General features: G+C 38.7%; 1 protein-coding gene across 8 annotated transcripts in view; it reads left to right on the top strand.

Moving 5' to 3' along the window:
* The window catches only part of ADGRG2 (adhesion G protein-coupled receptor G2), a 134,721-nt gene that overhangs the window by 78,598 nt on the left and 34,956 nt on the right, over positions 1-21,167 (top strand). For 4 of the 8 annotated variants that reach the window (XM_070289856.1, XM_070289851.1, XM_070289850.1 and 1 more), the window contains 6 exons: positions 6,508-6,543; positions 9,270-9,317; positions 9,414-9,437; positions 10,868-10,906; positions 13,062-13,103; positions 18,145-18,198. In XM_070289856.1, coding sequence (XP_070145957.1) covers positions 6,508-6,543; positions 9,270-9,317; positions 9,414-9,437; positions 10,868-10,906; positions 13,062-13,103; positions 18,145-18,198 — 243 coding nt within the window. The remainder of the gene's footprint in view (positions 1-6,507; positions 6,544-9,269; positions 9,318-9,413; positions 9,438-10,867; positions 10,907-13,061; positions 13,104-18,144; positions 18,199-21,167) is intronic. The other 4 variants (XM_070289852.1, XM_070289853.1, XM_070289854.1 and 1 more) reach the window with 3 other exon arrangements.

The raw sequence follows: 21,167 nt of genomic DNA, 5'->3' as shown, positions 1-21,167 counted from the left end.
CCGACTGTCTCCCATTTGAAGTCTTATATTTCCCACATATCAAATAGCAGAAGAAAAAGAAAAACCTCAGAAACCTCACACATTACCTTGTATGACTTGGGTGCAGGTGGTTTTTGAGTTGATCCCAGGAATCAGGAGTGAGGGAGCAGGAAGAGAGCGTTAGGAACAGAGGAAAGGTCAATAAAGGTATAGTGTTGAGATTGTTGCTGCAGGAGATGCTTGTTTGTTTGAATAGCCATTTTTGTATTCCTTTGGAAGATATGTTAGGCAAGATGGAGTGATAGTTGTGGTTACTACTCCAGAGAGCAATTCTGAGCAATAACCATCTAAGAAGTATTAAGTCATTCCTTAATGGACTCGGCCTCACTGCTCTCAGATCTGCCCATCTTTCCCCTGCTGTGGTTTGTATCACAGGGACCTGACCCCTTGCAGTATTTGCATTAAATTCCTGCTCTTGAACTACCTGTGATGTGTTTCTGATAGAGACTCCATAATGATGTTGTCAGGCAGTCCAAACATATTTTGAACATCTATCACATACAAAGCCCTGCACTGGATAACTGAAGATAATAAAGCATCAAGCAGTTTAGCGTTTAGTTGGGAAAACAAGACATACAGGGAAAAAGTTAAGTATTAATAACAGTGCCCAGTGGTATACACCCAAGTGCTAAGTAAATGGTGGAATCAGTGAATACACTTTTAAGAAAGAGGAGACAGCCGTATCCATCAGCTTCCTGCCAGAGCATGCTTTCAAGGGCTAGAGAGCTGACAGAGGTCATCTGAAACTTCCAATTTTGGAAGGGTAAAATTTTGGAATTTTATTTGAAATCTGATTTTTAAATGTTGGTAAGTAATTCAAACTTTCAAAAACTTCAGTGTGAGTCCCATTATTTGGGCTAGGTAGAACAACGGAGGTCAGTTGGATGTGGCCAGTGGTATGCATTTGGTGGCTGGCTCACTGAACTGGGGGAGAAGTCAAATGTGAAGAACGTTAGGATCCTTTCCAGTTGAGAAGATTCTGGTTCCTAATATTTCACTTAAGTGTGAGGCGATCAAGATCTGGCTTTAGAAGTGGGCAGTGTGCATGGGAAGAAAAAGATGAGAGAGAAATTAGGGAATATTAGTAATAACACTCCACATTTATATACTAATTTATGGTCTGCAGAGTCTATCATGGGAAGCAGAATAGAGGCCCAGAGGGTAGCCTCTGAAATCAGACTGCCGGGGTTCAAACCCCAGCTCTACAGAGAATTCTGAGGGAGGCATGGAACAATTCACAGAACCTTGCCCAGCCTTAGTTTCTCAAACACTAAAATGGACTGATTCTAAGGAATCCACATATTTCATACAGTTGTTGGCTGATTAAATAATGAAATATGTATGAAGCCCTTCATGTGTCAAGCCTGGCTCACAGGAAGCATCAATCAGTGTTCACTATTACTACCATCACACACATCATTTCTCTTTAATCCGTGCAAAAGCTCGCTGCTATGGTGAGAAGAATGCACGGGATGGATGACTGGATCTGGGGGTGGGAGGTGGAGAATGGGAGGAGTCAGGAGTGAGACTTTGGTTCGTAAACTCAGCTATATTGCTGAAACTAACTCGAGGGTTCTGGGCCCTTCACTTTACCCCTGTGGGATTTTTTCTTCACAGTGTGGTTCCTTGCAACTCATATTCTCTATAAGTTTAAAAAATTGAATTTTTGAGTCAAAAGGAAAAATAATGACTCCCCAAAGATGTCCGCTCCTAATACCTGGAACCTTAAATATGTAGCCTTAAAGGGATTTTGCGGACATGACTAAAGATCAGGACTATAGGATGGAGAGATGATCCTGGATAGCCTGGGTGGGCCCAATCTAGTCACTTGCTTTCTTAAAACTGGAAGAGGCAGAAGAGTGATTCAGAGGGATGCTACATGAGAAGGACTTCCCCACCCCATCCACTGTAGCTAGCTTTGAAGATTCGGGAATGGAGCATGAACCAAGAAATGTGGGTGGCTTTTAGAATTGAACTTTCTTACAGCCAGCAAGAAAATGAGGACCTGGATGCTCCAACTGCAAGGAACTGCCATTTATCCAAATGAGGCCACACATTTTCCCTCAGTCTCTAGAAAGGAATGCAGGCTGTTGACACCCTGACTTGAGTCTGGCAAGACTGACCAGACCAGGTGGACTTTGGACCTGCAGAACTCTAACATAATGAATTTGCATTGTCTTAAACTGCTAAATTCATGGTAATTTGTTACAGCAGCAGCAGGAAACTAACGTACTTAAATTGTTCAGCTGGTGTCACTAAGTCAAGCTCACTCCGCTAGCTGCACAACAGGCCAGAGTCTACAGATGTGTTGAGGCAAGGAATAACAACTATTTGGCAAGACAGCAGACTGAGAAGATGGCAGACTAATGTCTCAAATTAACCATTTTATGGGGTCTGGATGCCAGGTTCTTTTATAGAACAGAGTTGGGGGAGGTGAAGTAAGAAAAGTCATTTATCTTGAAAAATAGGGGATATATTAATTTCTTTTCTGCAGCCATTCCCAGGTGGGCAGGGTCAGATTGTCTCCCTGATAGCTGAACAAAGGAACTTTAACAGTGAGGAAGAGGAGGGTTCCCTGAGGCAGGCCATTATGTATGATTATATTAAAAGAAATGAAAAGCAAAGGTTACAGTCAAAGAGATCCAACATGGAGTCAAAACTGTCCATTCCCTGTTACATTTCCAGCAGTCTATCAAATTCAAGAATGATTAGGTATGGAAATGCTGTGGGGTAATGAGGGACTAATTATTAGATATGTAGGGTTAGAGAGGCAGTGAGAGTAAGGTGTTCACATGGCAGTGGTCAGACTACGCTTGGCCATGTGGGATTGGATTTGAGGAAGTGGTGGCAATAACTCTCGAAGAATGTGCCAGAGAGGTGATGTAGGGAAAGAGACTCCATGGAGGAGAGGAGGGGGCCAGTTTCTTGAGTTGCCAGTTCCTCCATTTGACTTCCATTGAAACCTTAGCCATGCCAAACTCCTGTTCATCATAATTGGAATATCTGGACTTTGTTTTTAAAAAATCACTAGGGAGTCATATTGAGTAAATTTTATAGACATCACAATAATTTTATTTATGGACTTAAATCAACACTTCAATAAATGAATAATGCTTTGAAATTTGCTTTTTGTAAGTTTCCAAAGGAAAGTCTGAAAAATTTAAGTGTTTTTCCTTTCCTTGCTTGTGAATCTTTTTAACAATGGAAATGTTTTGTCTCCTAAGAGTGGCATGGAACTCAAATATATGACTCACTGGAAATGCCGACCACCTCTTTGCTAGTAACAAATTGGAAGTGAGGAGAGAGCCCAAGAGAAACAGACGCTGATACTCAGGAAAGTGGAAGGCCTATGGGGACATCTCTATGTTGAACCAGGAGGAGTGATGTGGAGCATTATAATGAGAGACAGAAAAAGTGAATAAAATGTTAGTCATTGATAATTGGGCCATTAGAAGGGGGGGGGGGGGGAAGCCAAAGGAAAAATGTGGACAATAACAATTTAAAAATCTCTAACTTTATTTACTGGATTCTCTCCCTTCATCGATGTAGGTCTCTGCTGGGAGCCCTGAAGGCTGGGCTGATCTAGCCTTTGATCTATGTTTTGATTAGGTTTTTCTTGATTGTGAGTCCATGCCTGCCAAACCCGTCTACCCAGAGATGGCCCAGTAAAGTTCCCTTCTCTACTCTGGCTCTCCTGTTACCCCTGAGTTGTCCATTTCCTCTAGCATCTAAGAAAGAGGTAAAATGCAAATCAGCCCCTTTCCCTGTGGGTACATGCTGCTGCTGCTGCTAAGTCACTTCAGTCGTGTCCGACTCTGTGCCACCCCATAGACGGCAGCCCACCAGGCTCCCCCGTCCCTGGGATTCTCCAGGCAAGAACACTGGAGTGGGTTGCTGTTTCCTTCTCCAATGCATGAAAGTGAAAAGGGAAGGTGAAGTCGCTCAGTCATGTCCGACTCTTCACGACCCCATGGACTGCAGCCTACCAGGCTCCTCCATCCATGGGATTTTCCAGGCAAGAGTACTGGAGTGGGGTGCCATCGGGTACATAGTTCTCATCAAAGGATTTTTGCAATGGAGAAGGTAGAAACCATTGGTGACTCAGGTCAGCCACTGGAAAAAATTAAAAAGGAAGCAATATTATCCTGTGTTGTCCTTCAGCATCACTCTCCATCCCTTTTTCCTGATCTCAGCGTTTCCTCAGTGCTGTTCCCTGTCTGTGCCATGTTCCCACCCCCTCTCTACCTCACCTGCCTAAACCAATGTGTCATTTTCAGGTAGCCCATACTGAATGTTGATTCTTCCCAGAAATTTTCAACATGGCTCAGGATGGTAGATCTTTGCTACATAATAAGACTTCAGCCAGTTGGAATCAATTCATTCTAAGCTGTGAATGACTGACTTTCCCTTAGTGCTCCCAGGAGCATTCTCAAAATTAAAATCCTGTTAACGCGACAGACTCATTTGATTGGTGGAATATTAAGGTAGCATGAGGGATATATTGGACAGATTGAGAAGAGGCAGTGCCAGTTAGAGAATCAAGGAACTAACTACTCTGCACTATCCACTTCCATTCAGTGTGTTTTCAAGCAGAACTGGGTTTTATTTATACCAGAAAATAATCAGTACCCTACCACCATTTATGGAAAATGGTGTTCCGATTTACGGAAAATAGGTTCCCGCAAGTTACCAGGTATGTTTCACTGTGCAATTTTATTTTTTAGTGTACTTATTCTTTCTTTTTAATTGTGTATCAGATACTACTATGGAAATAACCATTCCTTTGTAACTAAAAGCAGTTTAAAATTTTATAACCCCTATGTGGGTTAGAGTTTGGGAAAGTAATAGTTGTGTACTGCAAAGGGCGGTATAAATTGGTTTGTTTTCTGTAGGTCATCTTGGCAATCAAAATTCATGGAATTTCTGAAGGAAATATCTGTGTGTATGCAAAAATTTACCAAGAGGCTTTCTTGCAGCATTTTTGTAATCATGACAAATTGTACACACTAAAATGTCCATTAAAGGATTAGTGGCACATCCAATCAATGAAATGCAATGCAGTCATCACAAAATTATATTGGGGATAATTGTTTAATGATACAACACAATGTTTAGGATGTAGTGTTATGAGAAAAATCATGTTACAAATTTGTGACATGATCTTATTGTACATTTTCATGAACTGTAGCACACCAGGCTTCCCTGTCCTTCACTATCTCCCAGAGTTTGCTCAAACTCACGTGCACTGAGTCAGTGATACCGTCCAACCATCTCATCCTCTGTCGCTGCCTTCTCCTCCTGCCCTCAATCTTTCCCAGCATTGGGGTCGTTTCCTGTGAGTCAGCTCTTTGCATCAGGTGGCCAAAGTATTAGAGCTTCGGCTTAGCGTCGGTCCTTCCAGTGAATATTCAGGGTTGATTTCTGTTAGGATTGACTGGTTTGATCTCCTTGCAGTCCAAGGGACTTGCAAGAGTCTTCTCCAGCACCACAGATTTATATGTATTATCTCTGGATGGTGAAATTATAGGTCATTTTAATTTTCTTCTTTTTGTTTATCTGTTTTCTGAAGTTTCTCCAGTAAGTGTATTCATTTTCATTGAGAAAGAATAGAATTACTTTTCTTTTAAGGAATCTGAGTATCCTCCCAAAATAAATAACACAGCAGTTCTTGTAGTTTTTATACCCAGAGGTGTCTGTTCTAGGTTAACTCAGAATAAATAAATGGTTTAATTAGAGGTATAAAGTCTGTGCTAATAGGTATAAAAAGAAATACAGTTAAGGGAAGTTTAATTTATGCAGGTATACACATTTACACATCCTAGTGAACATTAGCCAACAACCAAAGTTCTTAATCATCATTTTTAGTTTAAAATGTACTAGATCACACTTTCACTTTTCACTTTTCATGCATTGGAGAAGGAAAGGGCAACCCACTCCAGTGTTCTTGCCTGGAGAATCCCAGGGATGGGAGAGCCTGGTGGGCTGCTGTCTATGGGGTCGCACAGAGTCAGGCACGATTGAAGTGACTTAGCAGCAGCGGCAGTAGACCATTATATGACAAATATATAGAGCACTGTCAATAGTTGGGAGAATTGCTTCACCAGAGATAAGTCTTTGTGGAGAATTGATAGAACTGATTAGACTGTTGAAGATATTAGTAAATTATCATACTGCCCTCTTTTGGTAGCTATTTGTAATTCATTTTACATTCACTCCCATTAAAGATGTTAATGTACAAATTCACGCACTAACTAAACCAATTTTGTTGATTTAAAATTTTTTTCATTGAGGTATAGTTGACTTACAGTCAATGTTGTGTTTCAGGTATACAGCAAAGTGATTCAGCTATATACTTTTTCAAATTCTTAATAGGTTATTATATTGAATATTGTTCCCTGTGTTATACAGTAGGTCCTTGTTGTTTATCTACAAACTAAACTAACTTTAAATCACCTTTTTCCTCAACAGAACATGCTTACAATTCCAGTTTGCTGTCACCATCTGGTAAGATTGTTATTTTATGACTTTGGTGGCATTTCAGGAATAAAGTTCTCCATGCAGTGTCAGATCCAGCAAAATTGTTTTCTTGCATGAAGCATAATTGAATTCTGTCATTAAACCTACACCTGATAAATCAATAGCAAAAGACGATAGGCATACCTATCCCCCCCACATTGTTAAACAGCTGGAGACTAAATTGTAGATTTTCATCACAGTAGCTACTAATGTTCTTCAGTGTTCTTTTTAGTATTCTAGTTCATAAGTGTCCTGAAGAGTATCAAGAACATAAACATGCTGAATGTTCCTATAAAGTGTTGAAATGTTCTCTTAAATATACTTCGTTAGCACCACACTAAATGAATATCTTTCAAAAGGCTTAGGACTCATGAGAATGGGAAGGCAAATGAGTTTAAAAAATTTATAACTGGGACCCATCTTGGCAGGAACCAGGAACAGAACCCACATTTGAGACTGCTGGCTGTAATGGGACCTCAGGGATAATGTGGTCCCACCATCCCCTAGTTAATGACACAGTGATGCCTGTAACAGTTGAGTAACTTATTTAATTTCACACAGCCTTTTGCCTCAAGAGGCAGCAGGTAGCTTCTCTGACTCCTCCTGTATTTCTCTCTTTCTGTAATGTATATGTAACAATCTTTTGTTACAAAACAATCTTTTTTTGTTTGTTTGTTTAAGGAGTGAGTCAACTCATGTTCTGTCCTTCAGTTCAATTCAGTTCAGTTCAGTTCAGTAGTCGTGTCCGACTCTTTGCGACCCCCTGAATCGCAGCACCCCAGGCCTCCCTGTCCATCACCAACTCCTGGAGTTCACTCAGACTCACGTCCATCGAGTCAGTGATGCCATCCAGCCATCTCATCCTCTGTTGTCCCCTTCTCCTCCTGCCCCCAATCCCTCCCAGCATCAGAGTCTTTTCCAATGAGTCAACTCTTCACGTGAGGTGGCCAAAGTGCATGAAAATGAGTTTCTACTGTTATTAATTCATTCACTTAAGTAAAATTAGTAATTACTGTTACTGCTCATGCACATACTACATGCCTAGGAGTCTTCCAACGTCTCATTCTGCTTCCAGTCTTACAGTATAGGGATTATATTCATGTTCTAGATGAGGAGACTGATGGTCAGACAGGATGAAACTTGCTCATTCTCTGGAGCCACACTACTTGGGTTTGAATTTGGCCACTACCCTCCCATCTCCATTGCTAGCTGTGTGACTTTGGACAAGTTCCTTCACCTTACTGTGCCTCAGTTTCTTCATCTATAAATTGGGGAGAATAACAGTACTTACTTCATAGGGAAGTTGTGGAAATGAAATGAAATAACACATGTGCCCAGCACAGAGTAAACCCTCAGCAAGTAATAATGATTGTTATTATTAAGTTATTAAGTCATCAGGCAAAGATTCAGACCCAGGATGGCAAATCTCCAAAGCCCAAGCCCATTTTACTAAGCTAGTTTGCTCCTTCGTTGTTACACTTCTAGGATAAAATGAACCACTGTATTTTTCTTGTGCTGTATTAGTCTTCTTAGACTTAATCATAATGATATCTTTGCAAAGCCCTGTTTGCATGGAATGAGGTCGGAGTTTGGAAACATAGATGCTAGGCACAATCTTGGGGCCCAAGGGGGAGAGCCAGCACACATCCAGGCCTCTGCAGCTGTGCCTGCAGGCCTCTTTGGGTGGTGTCACCATTCAGAAAAATGAATAGTCATTCGTTAAAAACCAGCTTTGGCCAAATTATATTGTTCTGCCCCCAAAATAAAGGATTCTCTATTCACACTTTGAATGTTATTGCTCAAGAACTACCTTGCTTCTCAAGAAATATACTAGGTAAGTTTTAAAAATGTAGTTAAATAAATAAATGAAAGAACTTTAAAAAATGTAGTAAATGACAAAATTTGGAAGCAGTAATGTAGGACAGACAGGGTGTGTGTGTTTCAGCCAACGCATGAATGGTCTAAAACAGACAGGCCAGCCAAGTGCCTCGACACACCCAGATGTTGTCCTTACCAGCTGAATATCAGGCTCCCTACTGCAAAGCTTGTTTTAGTTGTAAACTGTTTATTTGTCCTGTGTATATGGAGAGGTCAAACTATTGGATCTTTTTAATATTTAAACATGCAAAGCGTGTGCAATAGACTGACCTCTTAGTGTAAGTGGAGTTATTCCACAGGAAATTTACAACCTGATTGATTGCCTTAATAGCAGCCGTATTTTAAAATAACTTACCAGGAAATTGTGTTAGGTAGTACAGTATTGAGTGATAGCAGTGTTGTTTTTTAAAATCCTAAATTCACTGTGAGTAGAGTTACCAGGTGTGATTATAAACAGAGTAGAACCTATGTGTCAAATTATTAAACTATAGCATGTCTAGAACCGTCTGACTGAAAAAATTTGAAAATACTTTGTTGTGGTCCCTAAACTTATTTCCATAATATTCTATAGGTCACAGCAGGCTTTGCAGTCATGAGTCTCATGTTGGCTGTGAAATGAAACAGTTATCTTTATTTCATCTCCTAGGTCCTTTCTTTGTGATTTTCTGATAAAATGTATACTCACTGAGTGATTATGGGACTTACAGATTTAACTAGATATTGGTCTGATAGCATGTTGTCTGCTTTTCATGATTATATCTCAAAAGTTCTAACTCCTTAAAATTCAGTAAATAAATTTGTTTCAGTGTATTTATTGGAATTTTTTTCTCCTGCAGTTGAATCATCGCTTGTTGATGTTGTCTCCTACTCCAATGGTACTCCAGGCAAGATTTTGAAAAAATTTAACCTAGATTTACCCCAACTTGTTAAGTTTTGATTTAATTATACCTTTTTCTTGTCTTTTTTCTTTGGGATAAAAGAGGTTGAAACTACAAGCCTAAATGGTAAGAACTTTTCTAAAGCAAGTAAAAATTGAACCCTTAATATAATGAATGAATGTGTAATGAATGATGTTGAAAGTTTCCTTATTCAAATAACAAACACTAACACAAAAAAATCCCCCAGACCCTCAACCTAGACTTTCTGGTTTATTGTGGAGGGAGAACAGTGTCTGCCACTCCAACTATTCTCTGAAAGGAAAGAACTATTGATCACATTTTGAGAGCCTTCCTTACTTTCCGGAACCATGCCAACATACTGTACAGGACAGATTGTTTAAATGGGAAAAACACATCCAGTGACTTTAATATGATTCAGCCTGGATTTGGAGGCACAGAGTGTTCAAAGACAGCCTTTTACAGATGATTTTTATCAATTTTTAAGTAGTATCAAATACCAAAAAAAACAAACAAACAAAAAACACCAACACTCTGGCTTCAGGAAAAGAGCAAAGAATTGGGCTGTTTTCGAGGGAGGTGGGCAAGGCGGCACACTTTGTTCCCTTCCACTGTGGGTAGACAGTTTCCATCTTAGTGCAGTCAAAACCCAACACTTTTCACAATCTCTTAGTTAAGATGAAATCTCACCATGTGGTTGGTGGTTAAGGAGCTAACCAATTAGAGATGCAATGCATGCTGATCAAAACTCTTAAATTCACATTTGGTCCAGTGGAAAGGGCCAGACATTATCATTTTTATGTGCAATTACTTTTTTACAGTGAAAGAACATCTTCAAAATTACTTTGGCAGTAGTTTTTAGATCCCATTTATGTGGGTTTTTTTAAAAGTGTGATAATATAATACATACCTTTTTTTCCCCCTTAAAGTTTCATCCAGAATAATAAATTCTAGAAGGATTTTCATTTAAAGAAATACCAATAGGGTAGATTTAAAGTAAAACAAGGTGAAAATGAGATTACCTTAAAAGTTGGTTGAATACCATGTTCAAGATCTCGAACTTAAATTAGAATTCCTTAAAGATTGCTTTAAAAGAGTATACCATTAGGTACAAATGCATTAAGCATCTCCAAGGCTATGTATTAAAGTTAGTACTAACTGTAGAAGGGATACTAACTGTATTCCTTAGGGACTTTCATTATGATAGAGAAAAAAGGGGACAAAATGTTAAGCAACATGAATGAGTTTATTTAAATCTAATAATTATAGGAGTGTTATGTTTTAGGCACATAACATGTGTTCAGGAAACACATTTTTAAATGAATGCTTCTCAGGCATTGTCTGTGGGAGTTGGGGAGTGATAGTATGGTAAGGGGGTGGGCAGCAAATACATTTGCTAGTGCCAATTGGCTTTTGCAAAACTCTCTTAACTTCTCCAGGATTTGAAGGAAAGTGAAATGTTTAAGGAACCTATGAAGATGCATGTATTTGTTAATCATGCCAATAAATTGTGCTAATTTTTTATTACTTTATTTCAGATGCTACTTCAAGTGTGTTATCTACTTTGAACAAAACAGGTAACGTCAAGTTATTTCTGAGTATAATAACTTGTATTCTGTGGCTTCTTGAGTTTCTCACTGTGTTCCTCTGGGTTAGTAAAAGTTATCTCCTGGCCCATTTCCTATGACTCCAACTGTTGACTTATTACTCATTTTACTTTGACCCCGAACTATATAGTTCTGGTGTCACCACACTTCTGAGCTTCCAAACTCTTACAGCAATAGCATTCCATTTAAAATAACATTTATTATTTTTCTGATTATAGTAGTAATTCATCTTAACTCATAAAAATGAGGAATATAGAAAAATGCAAAGAGGAAAGTTATAATCATTTTAATATTACTTTCCTAAGGCTATTACTGATAATAATTTGGTATGTTTCCATTCACTATCATATACATATATAGTATGTATAAGTGTATAACAAAATTGTCATAGTTTACATAAATTTTTATATCTTGCCCTTTTGACTTCATACTAAGCTATAAGTATTTTCCAGCATCCATTACTACTTTTTTGCTTCAGTTGATTTTATTTATTTATTTTTGCCACTTCATTTATTTTTTTAATTGAAGGATAATTGCTTTACAGAATTTTGTGGTTTTCTGTCAGACATCAGGACGCATCAGCCATAGGTACACCCATGTCCCCTCCCTCCTGAACCTCCCTCCCATCTCCCTCTCCATCTCACCCTTCTAGATTGTCAGAGCCCCTGTTCAGCATCTGTAACTATTAGTGAGTTGATAGTATTCCATCTTGTACCATATGTGAACATTAAATTTGTTTTTGATTTTCAAATAGAAATTGTTGCAGTGAACATCCTTGTGCCAATATCTTTGCATTCCTCCCTAATTTCTGTAGAATGTGCTTCAAGGATTGGACTTATTTAGGTCAGCATTATGAATATTTTAAGGCCCTTCACACCTACTACGGAATTACCTTCTAGAAAAGTTGTACCCAACAACATTCCTGCCAGCAATGGATGAGAATGTCTGTGTAACTGTACTTTTGCCCAGAGCTGAGACTATGTCATATTATTATATCTTCCTCTCAATTCCATAGGTTCCATTTTGCATTTTTTGTGAGGCTGAAGAACTTTCTTCCCTAAAACCACTTTCTTTTTTCACTAGAACCAGGAGTTCATTTCACAGTTGTGTTTTATTTACTCTGGAAAAGAATGTATTGGAACAAGCAATATATTTAAATGATTCTTAATGCAAAATGCTGTCAGTCTTTATGATTACCACCAATCATTGCCCATGGCTCTTTCACATACTGAAACAGAAACTCATCAATAACATATAGAAATGAGGTTTCTGAAACTCAGAATACCATCATCATTAAGTGCTCCTCTAAGATTTGACCTTGATGTTTTCTGCAGAACTTGCCACTAACCCTAGGAGACAGACCTTCTTAGCAAATCTGTGCCCTGAACACAGTCTCTTACATCATCCTTACAGTAAGCATTTATGAGCCTGATTCTCTCTTCACTGGAAACCAAGCCATGGCTCTGTCCCCAGAGTGTGTTGGGAAGGTATTTCTAAGGTTTGCTTCCTCAGAGTATGTTAATATTTGCCTATGAATCAAGACTTTGAACAGTTCTCTCCTGGTTCTGCTATGAGCTTATTGTATGACTGTAGTTGGATATTCTCTACCTCTCTGAGGATAATTTTATGTCAGTAATATTACATTATTATTTTATTAATTTCTTAAGAAAATAGCAGGATACTTCATGATATTAGAGTATCATAGCAATATTTTCGATCTTGTATTTAGTGTTTACATTAATGTTCATTCTGAATTGCCCTCTCTTTACAACCTATCACCTGAATGAAGATCCTTATAATGACTTAATTCTGCACATCTGACGTGTAAGTCCACATTAATTTGTCTAGCAGCAGCACATAGAAACTGTGGTAGGATTATGCAAGCAGTGAGGTGTGTAACAGATGTGATCCAACTGGGGAAACAGCAGTCCAAATCCAGACCCACCCTCTGCCAATGATCTGAGTACGTAAAGCTCATTCATCCTGCTACTGAGATGACCCATAGTGTCTTGAAGGTGTCAACAGTATGATTTTCTTAGCAGTTCACTGAAATGATACTTATGGCAAATTGTTTTTAAAAAATAAGTAACAATTCTTCTCTAATGTTTAAATTGTTTCTTTGCAGAAAAAACTAAAATCACTATAGTAAAAACCTTCAATGCATCAGGTACGACTTATTATCAATATCTAGACTTTCTTTTTTTATACCTAAAGTTAAACAAATAGTGGTGGGTGTTTATATTTTCTTTTACCTTTTCCCTGTCTTTTATTTTTTTTTTAGTTTTTTATTATTTAAATTTTAAAATCTTTAATTCTTACATGCGTTCCCAAACATGAACCCCCCTCCCACCTCCCTCCCCATAACATCTCTCTGGGTCATCCCCATGCACCAGCCCCAAGCATGCTGCATCCTGCGTCAGACATAGACTGGCGATTCAATTCTTACATGATAGTATACATGTTAGAATGTCATTCTCCCAAATCATCCCACCCTCTCCCTCTCCCTCTGAGTCCAAAAGTCCGTTATACACATCTGTGTCCTTTCTCCTGTCTTGCATACAGGGTTGTCATTGCCATCTTTCTAAATTCCATATATATGTGTTAGTATACTGTATTGGTGTTTTTCTTTCTGGCTTACTTCACTCTGTATAATCGGCTCCAGTTTCATCCATCTCATCAGAACTGATTCAAATGAATTCTTTTTAACGGCTGAGTAATACTCCATTGTGTATATGTACCACTGCTTTCTTATCCATTCATCTGCTGATGGACATCTAGGTTGTTTCCATGTCCTGGCTATTATAAACAGTGCTGCGATGAACATTGGGGTACACGTGTCTCTTTCAGTTCTGGTTTCCTCGGTGTGTATGCCCAGAAGTGGGATTGCTGGGTCATAAGGTAGTTCTATTTGCAATTTTTTAAGGAATCTCCACACTGTTCTCCATAGTGGCTGTACTAGTTTGCATTCCCACCAACAGTGTAGGAGGGTTCCCTTTTCTCCACACCCTCTCCAGCATTTATTGCTTGCAGATTTTTGGATCGCAGCCATTCTGACTGGTGTGAAGTGGTACCTCATTGTGGTTTTGATTTGCATTTCTCTGATAATGAGTGATGTTGAGCATCTTTTCATGTGTTTGTTAGCCATCCGTATGTCTTCTTTGGAGAAATGTCTATTTAGTTCTTTGGCCCATTTTTTGATTGGGTCGTTTATTTTTCTGGAATTGAGCTGCATAAGTTGCTTGTATATTTTTGAGATTAGTTGTTTGTCAGTTGCTTCATTTGCTATTATTTTCTCCCATTCAGATGGCTGTCTTTTCACCTTGCTTATATTTTCCTTTGTTGTGCAGAAGCTTTTAATTTTAATTAGATCCCACTTGTTTATTTTTGCTTTTATTTCCAGAATTCTGGGAGGTGGATCATAGAGGATCCTGCTGTGATTTATGTCTGAGAGTGTTTTGCCTATGTTCTCCTCTAGGAGTTTTATAGTTTCTGATCTTACATTTAGATCTTTAATCCATTTTGAGTTTATTTTTGTGTGCGGTGTTAGAAAGTGATCTAGTTTCATTCTTTTACAAGTGGTTGACCAGTTTTCCCAGCACCAGTTGTTAAAGAGATTGTCTTTACTCCATTGTATATTCTTGCCTCCTTTGTCAAAGATAAGGTGTCCATATGTGTGTGGATTTATCTCTGGGCTTTCTATAAAAATGAAATCTGTTCATAATGAATAGATGTTTATGCACTGGGTACCTTAAATTGTACTAAGTGTTTGGGGTTATATAGTAATGTACTGTGTTGTGTGCTGTACTTAGCTGCTCAGTTGTGTCCAGCTCTTTGCGACCCCATAGACTATAGCCTGCCAGGCTCCTCTGTCCATGGAATTCTCCAGGCAAGAATACTGGAGTGGGTTGCCATGCCCTCCTCCAGGGGATCTTCCCAACCCAGGGATCAAACCCAGGTCTCCCGCATTGCAGGAGGATTCTTTACTGTCTGAGCCACCAGGGTATAAATAATTAGACACAATTCCCACTCTCTAGAATCTCCTAGTCTATGGGGAGAGACAAGAGAAACAAACAGATAACTATATGAACATATGAGCGAAAAAAGGCAATGATTACACAAGTGTTTCTGACATAGTTAAGAGGCATGGGAGATAGAAGGACTGCTGCTAATGATTATCAGTGGTATGTAGTTTATGAAGGGAAGATTCTTAGAGGAGTGAACCTCAAAAATTATTTAAATCCAAAAAGAGATGTACTTTTAAGTATCTATTATAAGATTAAGGATTCATGATTTGCTTAACAAAGGCTTCCAATTGATTCAAAGCAGGTTTTGGCAAACTATGGCCTGTGGGCCAAATATGACCCACCATGTATGTTTGTAAATAAAGTTTTATTGGAACACCACCATTCACATTTGTTTATATACATTGTCTGTGGCTACTTTCCTGCCACAATGAATAGTGAAGTCGCTGCAACAGAGACAAAAAATATTTTAGACACACAAAGCCCCAAATATTTACTATTTAACCCATTACAGCGAAAGTTTTCTCACTCATGATTTAAATGCTGACCTGTGGCCATATCCTTGGGGGAAGTTATGGATAACAGCCCTAGCAATTGGAAAGAAAATTCTCAGTATGAATGAATAGCAGAAGACATATATCACTGGAAATGAAGGTACTACTAAAAATTCAGAGAAATAGGAGAGATGATAGAATGAAAAGCTTAGTGAGCAATAGACCAATGGTTGTAAAGAACATATAAACCATTATAACCCACCATCTGTATATTCTGTAGTATTTGCGTAGTATATGTTTTCAATGAGTTATATCCATAAGTAAGTAAATTTTAAGTGAAATCTTTCTATTTTGGTGTGGGTAACATTGCTGGACCAGTATAGAAATCTACATGTCAGGTACCTTTCACCATCTAAATTGTTTGCTCACAGAATCAAAACCCTTAGCTGAAACATGATGCCTACACACCAAATGTCAACTAAATCATTCTGGCAGGAACCACATCACACGTACTAACTCAAATTATAATTTTAGTTTATATCCAAACTAGTTCTCTTGGGAAAGAATTAAGCACTCATAAAGTGCAGTAGAAATAAAATAGCAACCAGACATTGCATACATAATTCTGACCAAACCAGACCTAACAAGGACAGCAAAATATGGACAGCAAAATATTTCTTAATATGACAACCTTTTCCTCTCGGCAGTCTGCTAATACACAATCAACATTTGTCCCTCACTTTTGTTATAGATTTTTGATAATTCGCCAAAGTCAGTTCAGTCACTCAGTCATGTCCGACTCTTTGCAACCCCATGAATCGCAGCACCCCAGGCCTCCCTGTCCATCACCATCTCCCGGAGTTCACTCAGACTCACGTCCATCGAGTCCGTGATGCCATCCAGCCATCTCATCCTCGGTCGTCCCCTTCTCCTGCTGCCCCCAGTCCCTCCCAGCATCAGAGTCTTTTCCAATGAGTCAACTCTTCACCAAAAGGGTGAAATTAATGAAGAAAAGATTCTCAGTGGAGTAAATTTTGAGCTCTTTTCAAATAAAAGAAAACATGTACCTCTCCTTTCACCAAAGGAGAAGGTATTTCTTAGGTTAATATTTGTGAAGTTTTTTGTTCTAACATGGCTTATTTCTCCTCCCACTCATCTCTACCTCCTTTGTATGCCTATGTCATCTGTTGTACTGTCCATCACTCCATTTTGCCTTCACTGTAACTTTATAACATCATGTGGAATGCCGTGCTGGATGAAGCACAAGCTGGAACCAAGATTGCTAGGAGAAATATCAATAACCTCAGATACGCAGATGACACCACCCTTATGAAGTGAAGAACTAAAGAGCCTCTTGATGAAGAGAAAGAGGAGAGTGAAAAAGCTGGCTTAAAACTCAACATTCAGAAAACGAAGCTCATGGCATCCGGTCCCATCACTTCATGGCAAATAGATGGGGAAACAGTAGAAACAGTGGCAGACTTCATTTTCTTGGGCTCCAAAATCACTGTAGATGGTGACTGCAGCCACGAAATTAAAAGACACTTGCTCATTGGAAGAAAAGCTATGACCAACCTAGACAGCAACTTAAAAAGTAAAGACATTACTTAGCTGACAAAGGTCCATCTAGTCAAAGCTCTGGTTTTTCCAGAAGTCATGCGTGGATGTGAGAATTGGAGTATAATGAAAGCTGAGCTCCAAATAATTGATATTTTTGAACTGTGGTGTTGGCGAAGATTTGAGTGTCCCTTGGACTGCAAGGAGATCAAACCAGTCCATCCTAAAGGAAATCAGTCCTGAATATTCATTGGAAAGACTGATGTTGAAACTGAAACTCCATTACTTTGGCCCCCAGATGTGAAGAACTGACTCATTGGAAAAGACCCTGATGCTGGGAAAGATTGAAGGTGGGAGGAGAAGGGGACAACAGAGGATGAGATGGTTGGATGGCATCACCGACTTGATGGACTTGAGTTTGAGCAAGCTCCAAGAGTTGGTGATGGACAGGGAAGCCTGGTGTGCTGCGGTCCATTGAGGTTGCAAAGAGTCAGACAGACTGAGCAGCTGAACTTATTACTTGTTATTTACTGGCCAGTATCCCTCACTAGATTGTAAGCTCCTTGAGGGCAGGGTCTGTATCTGGAACCTCCCAAAGCCTATAGAAGGTGGGAGATGTTCAGCCAATATTTCTTTACTTTTACAGGTTTTGCCCATGTGAAACACATTGATGTTATTTCATACATATGTTTACATAAGGAGCTAAGACCAGCATTAGAGTGTTCATGGACTCTCAGGAAAGGAAAGAGAATCTATGAGTAAGGAAGGGCTGTTTCACTTAAAGTCTCTATACTCAGTTGTATTCATGCTATTCCTTCTTTATTGGGGAAAAAATAATTGGGAATGATTAATAATTGGGCAGGATTAATTGGGAATGGGACAAAGAAATTTTCGGGAGGAGTAGGGGATCAGATACTGAATCAGATAAAGAATGGTGTGAGTCCACTTCCATAGCTTAACTACTAAGAAATGAAAACGCATTCCTTTAGTCTTTGTGGAATTAATCATAGCCAATTATATCCAACATATAGTATTTTGGGTACATGTTCAATGCCTGAATTTGTGAATTCTCTTAATGTTGTATTTAATTGCAACAATTAAATGTTTAACCTGCTGGGTTGTGTTTTCTTTGCAGGTGTCAAGCCCCAGAGAAATATCTGCAATTTGTCATCTATTTGCAATGACTCAGGTTAGTTCTTGTGTACACTACACATGACCAAATAAATAAGCTCCACAGAGAAACGGTTTGTTTTCCTGCTGTGAAGTGTATGATGTGGGACCCTCTGATTTATCTCTTTTCATCACACCTGGCTACCCAGAGTCTCAAATGAAAACCAAAGCAAATTTTAGATATGATTGAAAGTGAGATAATGGATTAACTCCTTTAATGAAACTCTGCAGCAAATATTTTTCACCATAGCTAATATCCTTAGAGTTGACTCATGAACATAATTAATAATGGATTTAATTATTAAAAGCCATTTCTTATATATAAAGTCCTTAAGCTTTTCCATAGGACCTTCAGTATTATAACTTAGAAACAGGATGTTATCTTTTGCTAAAAATAAAATGCTCTACTAGAATGTTGAAAATCTCACGTACATCTAGTTTAATTGGATGCTAATTCCAGGAGTGCCCATAGTGTATTTTGCCATCACTAACTAAGACTGTCCACTGTTTTTAAAAATTAAGATGGAAACCTCTTGAGAACATGCTATTTTTGAAATGGGAATATTTTCCCTTCTGCCATGGGCCAGAAGGAGTGAAGCAACCACTTTTCTCACGTTGGTTTGGCTCTATGGCCTCCCTTCCTTATTAAAATCAATGAAAGCAGATGTGAAAAACAGAAAAACATGGTGTGACAGGTCAGAACTGGATCATGGGAAGAGTGAAGAGGAAGGTAACAGAATATTTTATAATGTTAAAAGTTTTAGTGTGGCTCCAATGATATAAAAAAGCCAATAATTATAGGAAAACATAGGAAACAGTTTCAGGTAACATAAGTTAAGGTTGGATGGTTGAGAAAACAAGCAGACTTTCCATTGAAAGAATGTTCCACAAACACTTTATATTTGTGTGAATGTAAGGTTTACTTACATGAGCTTTCTGCTAGTAGTATTCTCCAGGTTGAATATAGCAGGAAAATATTAGCTGACTTTGATTAAAGAAAAAAAAAGTGTTGGATACATTTCACTTTCATATATTGTGTAACTCTCTTCTCTGCTTCTTCTCACCTCCCTCCCCTCGTACCCCTCTCTTCACTGGATACTCCATCATTTCATTATTTTCATGCTTCATTTATGTTTTGGACTGGTGACTAATGTCTAGCTTAATGTTATGTCTACATGCTGTTTGATAACTGTTTCAAAGTTGAACATTTAGTAAAAAAAAAAAAACAAAAAAAACTCTGGTCATCTTGAATAACAGATGCCGGGAAGCTGGTTGGAGTAATGTTTTCCCCAGTTAAGCTACTGAATTGACCATTTGTTTTAGTGTCTGGTGAAAACAACCTTTTCAGGGGAGCAACTCATTTGGCACCAGAAATTCCACAATATCCTGCCAGAAACCTTCACTTCTTACAGATTCCAATCTGGATTTATTAAGGGAAATGGAGGCTGGTAAGAAAACTGGGATCTGACCAGGTAGAGTCAGGCTGAAGGTCAAAAGGTAGTGGCTTCCTGGCTGTTCTGCTATCATTGTACACCCAGCACATTCATGAAACTGAACATGTGCTGAATAAGACTGAAGGATGAACTTGGAGAATGGAGAGGCAAGGGAGAAAAATTGTGTGTCAGCACACATACAGTTGCTAAATAAGTTTTTAAAAGCTAAGATTTTAGCAAAAATGGACAAGCAGTTCTATGCATTTATAAATTCTCTTTGGGCTTCCCTGGTGGCTCAGTGGTGAAGAATCAGCCTGCCAATGCAGGAGATGTGAGTTCGATCCCTGGGTCAGAAAGATCCCTTGAAGAAGGAAATGGCAACTTGTTCCAATATTCTTGCCTGGGAAATCCCGTGGACAGAGGAGTCTGGTGGGCTAGTCCATGGGGGTCGCAAAATTCAGACATGACTGAGCCACTAAACAACAGCAGTTGATTATCTTTGATTTTAATAATTATGTAGTATATTAATTTAAATTTCAGTATCAATATGCAGAGTTTGGGATTCTCAGTAGAAAGGTGGCTGGAAAAGGTAAATCATGTTCGCTGGTCTGATGGCATTGTCAGCCAAGTGGAAGTGGACTGCTGAGTCCTTGGCTATGGGAATCAGTTATATTTTGGAGTGCAGTGAAAGATGAGATTGGGAGGTCTTCCACCCTCTAGCTCAGGAGTTGGCAAACTACTGCACATAGTTCAAATAATAGCCTGTCACATGTTTTTGTAAATAAAGTTTCATTGGAATACAGCCATGCCATTCATTTATATACTGACTATGGCTGCTCTTACACTATAACCACAAAGTTGTATAGTTTCAACAGAGAACATATAACCCACAAAAACTTCAAATATTTATTTTCTGATCTCTACAGAAAAGTTGGTTGAGCCCTGCTGTAGTTTATATGATATCCTTGCCTTTCTGCTCAGGAGGCCAGTTTTTTGTCTCTGTAGATTATGAAGTGCACACAGTGTACTTCTGTTAAGGAGTCTCTGTTTTATTAGTTTCCACATGGAGCCAAAGCCCCTCTGAGTATACCCTGCAGGAAATGCTTTGAGTTCTGAAATTGAGTTCAGTATTTCTCAAAGCAGGTGTTTCCAGAACAGAGTTTTCTGGCATTTCTGGGGTGAAAGTCACAAGTTGTTCAACTGAAGAAAGGATTTGCTCTGCATTCTATTCAGGTTTCAAAGCAAAATCTCAACTGTGTTCCTAGGAAAGATAGTGCATTTGGTAACTGCATTTTAAAACAACAACAACAAAAACTGCAAATGGCAAGGAATAAAGAGACTTCCATAAGGTAGCTTAACTGCTGAGAAATACTTTTTCTCTCCCTTCCCTATCTCCTATAACTGCAACTATAACAGCTTAAAAATATTTTTAGCGTTTGAGCCACAGTTCCCCTAGTTAACATCTTGACAGAAAACAGTCTTGATGAGAAACAGGTAGGGATAAAATTTCTTGACAAATAGATAAGCTTTTTCTTTTTCTGCATTGCCACATAAA

This window comes from Ovis canadensis, chromosome X (genome assembly GCF_042477335.2).
Source record: "Ovis canadensis isolate MfBH-ARS-UI-01 breed Bighorn chromosome X, ARS-UI_OviCan_v2, whole genome shotgun sequence".
Taxonomy (NCBI): domain Eukaryota; kingdom Metazoa; phylum Chordata; class Mammalia; order Artiodactyla; family Bovidae; genus Ovis; species Ovis canadensis.
Note: the sequence above shows the minus strand (reverse complement) of the source record. Positions and strands in the feature narration are given on the sequence as shown.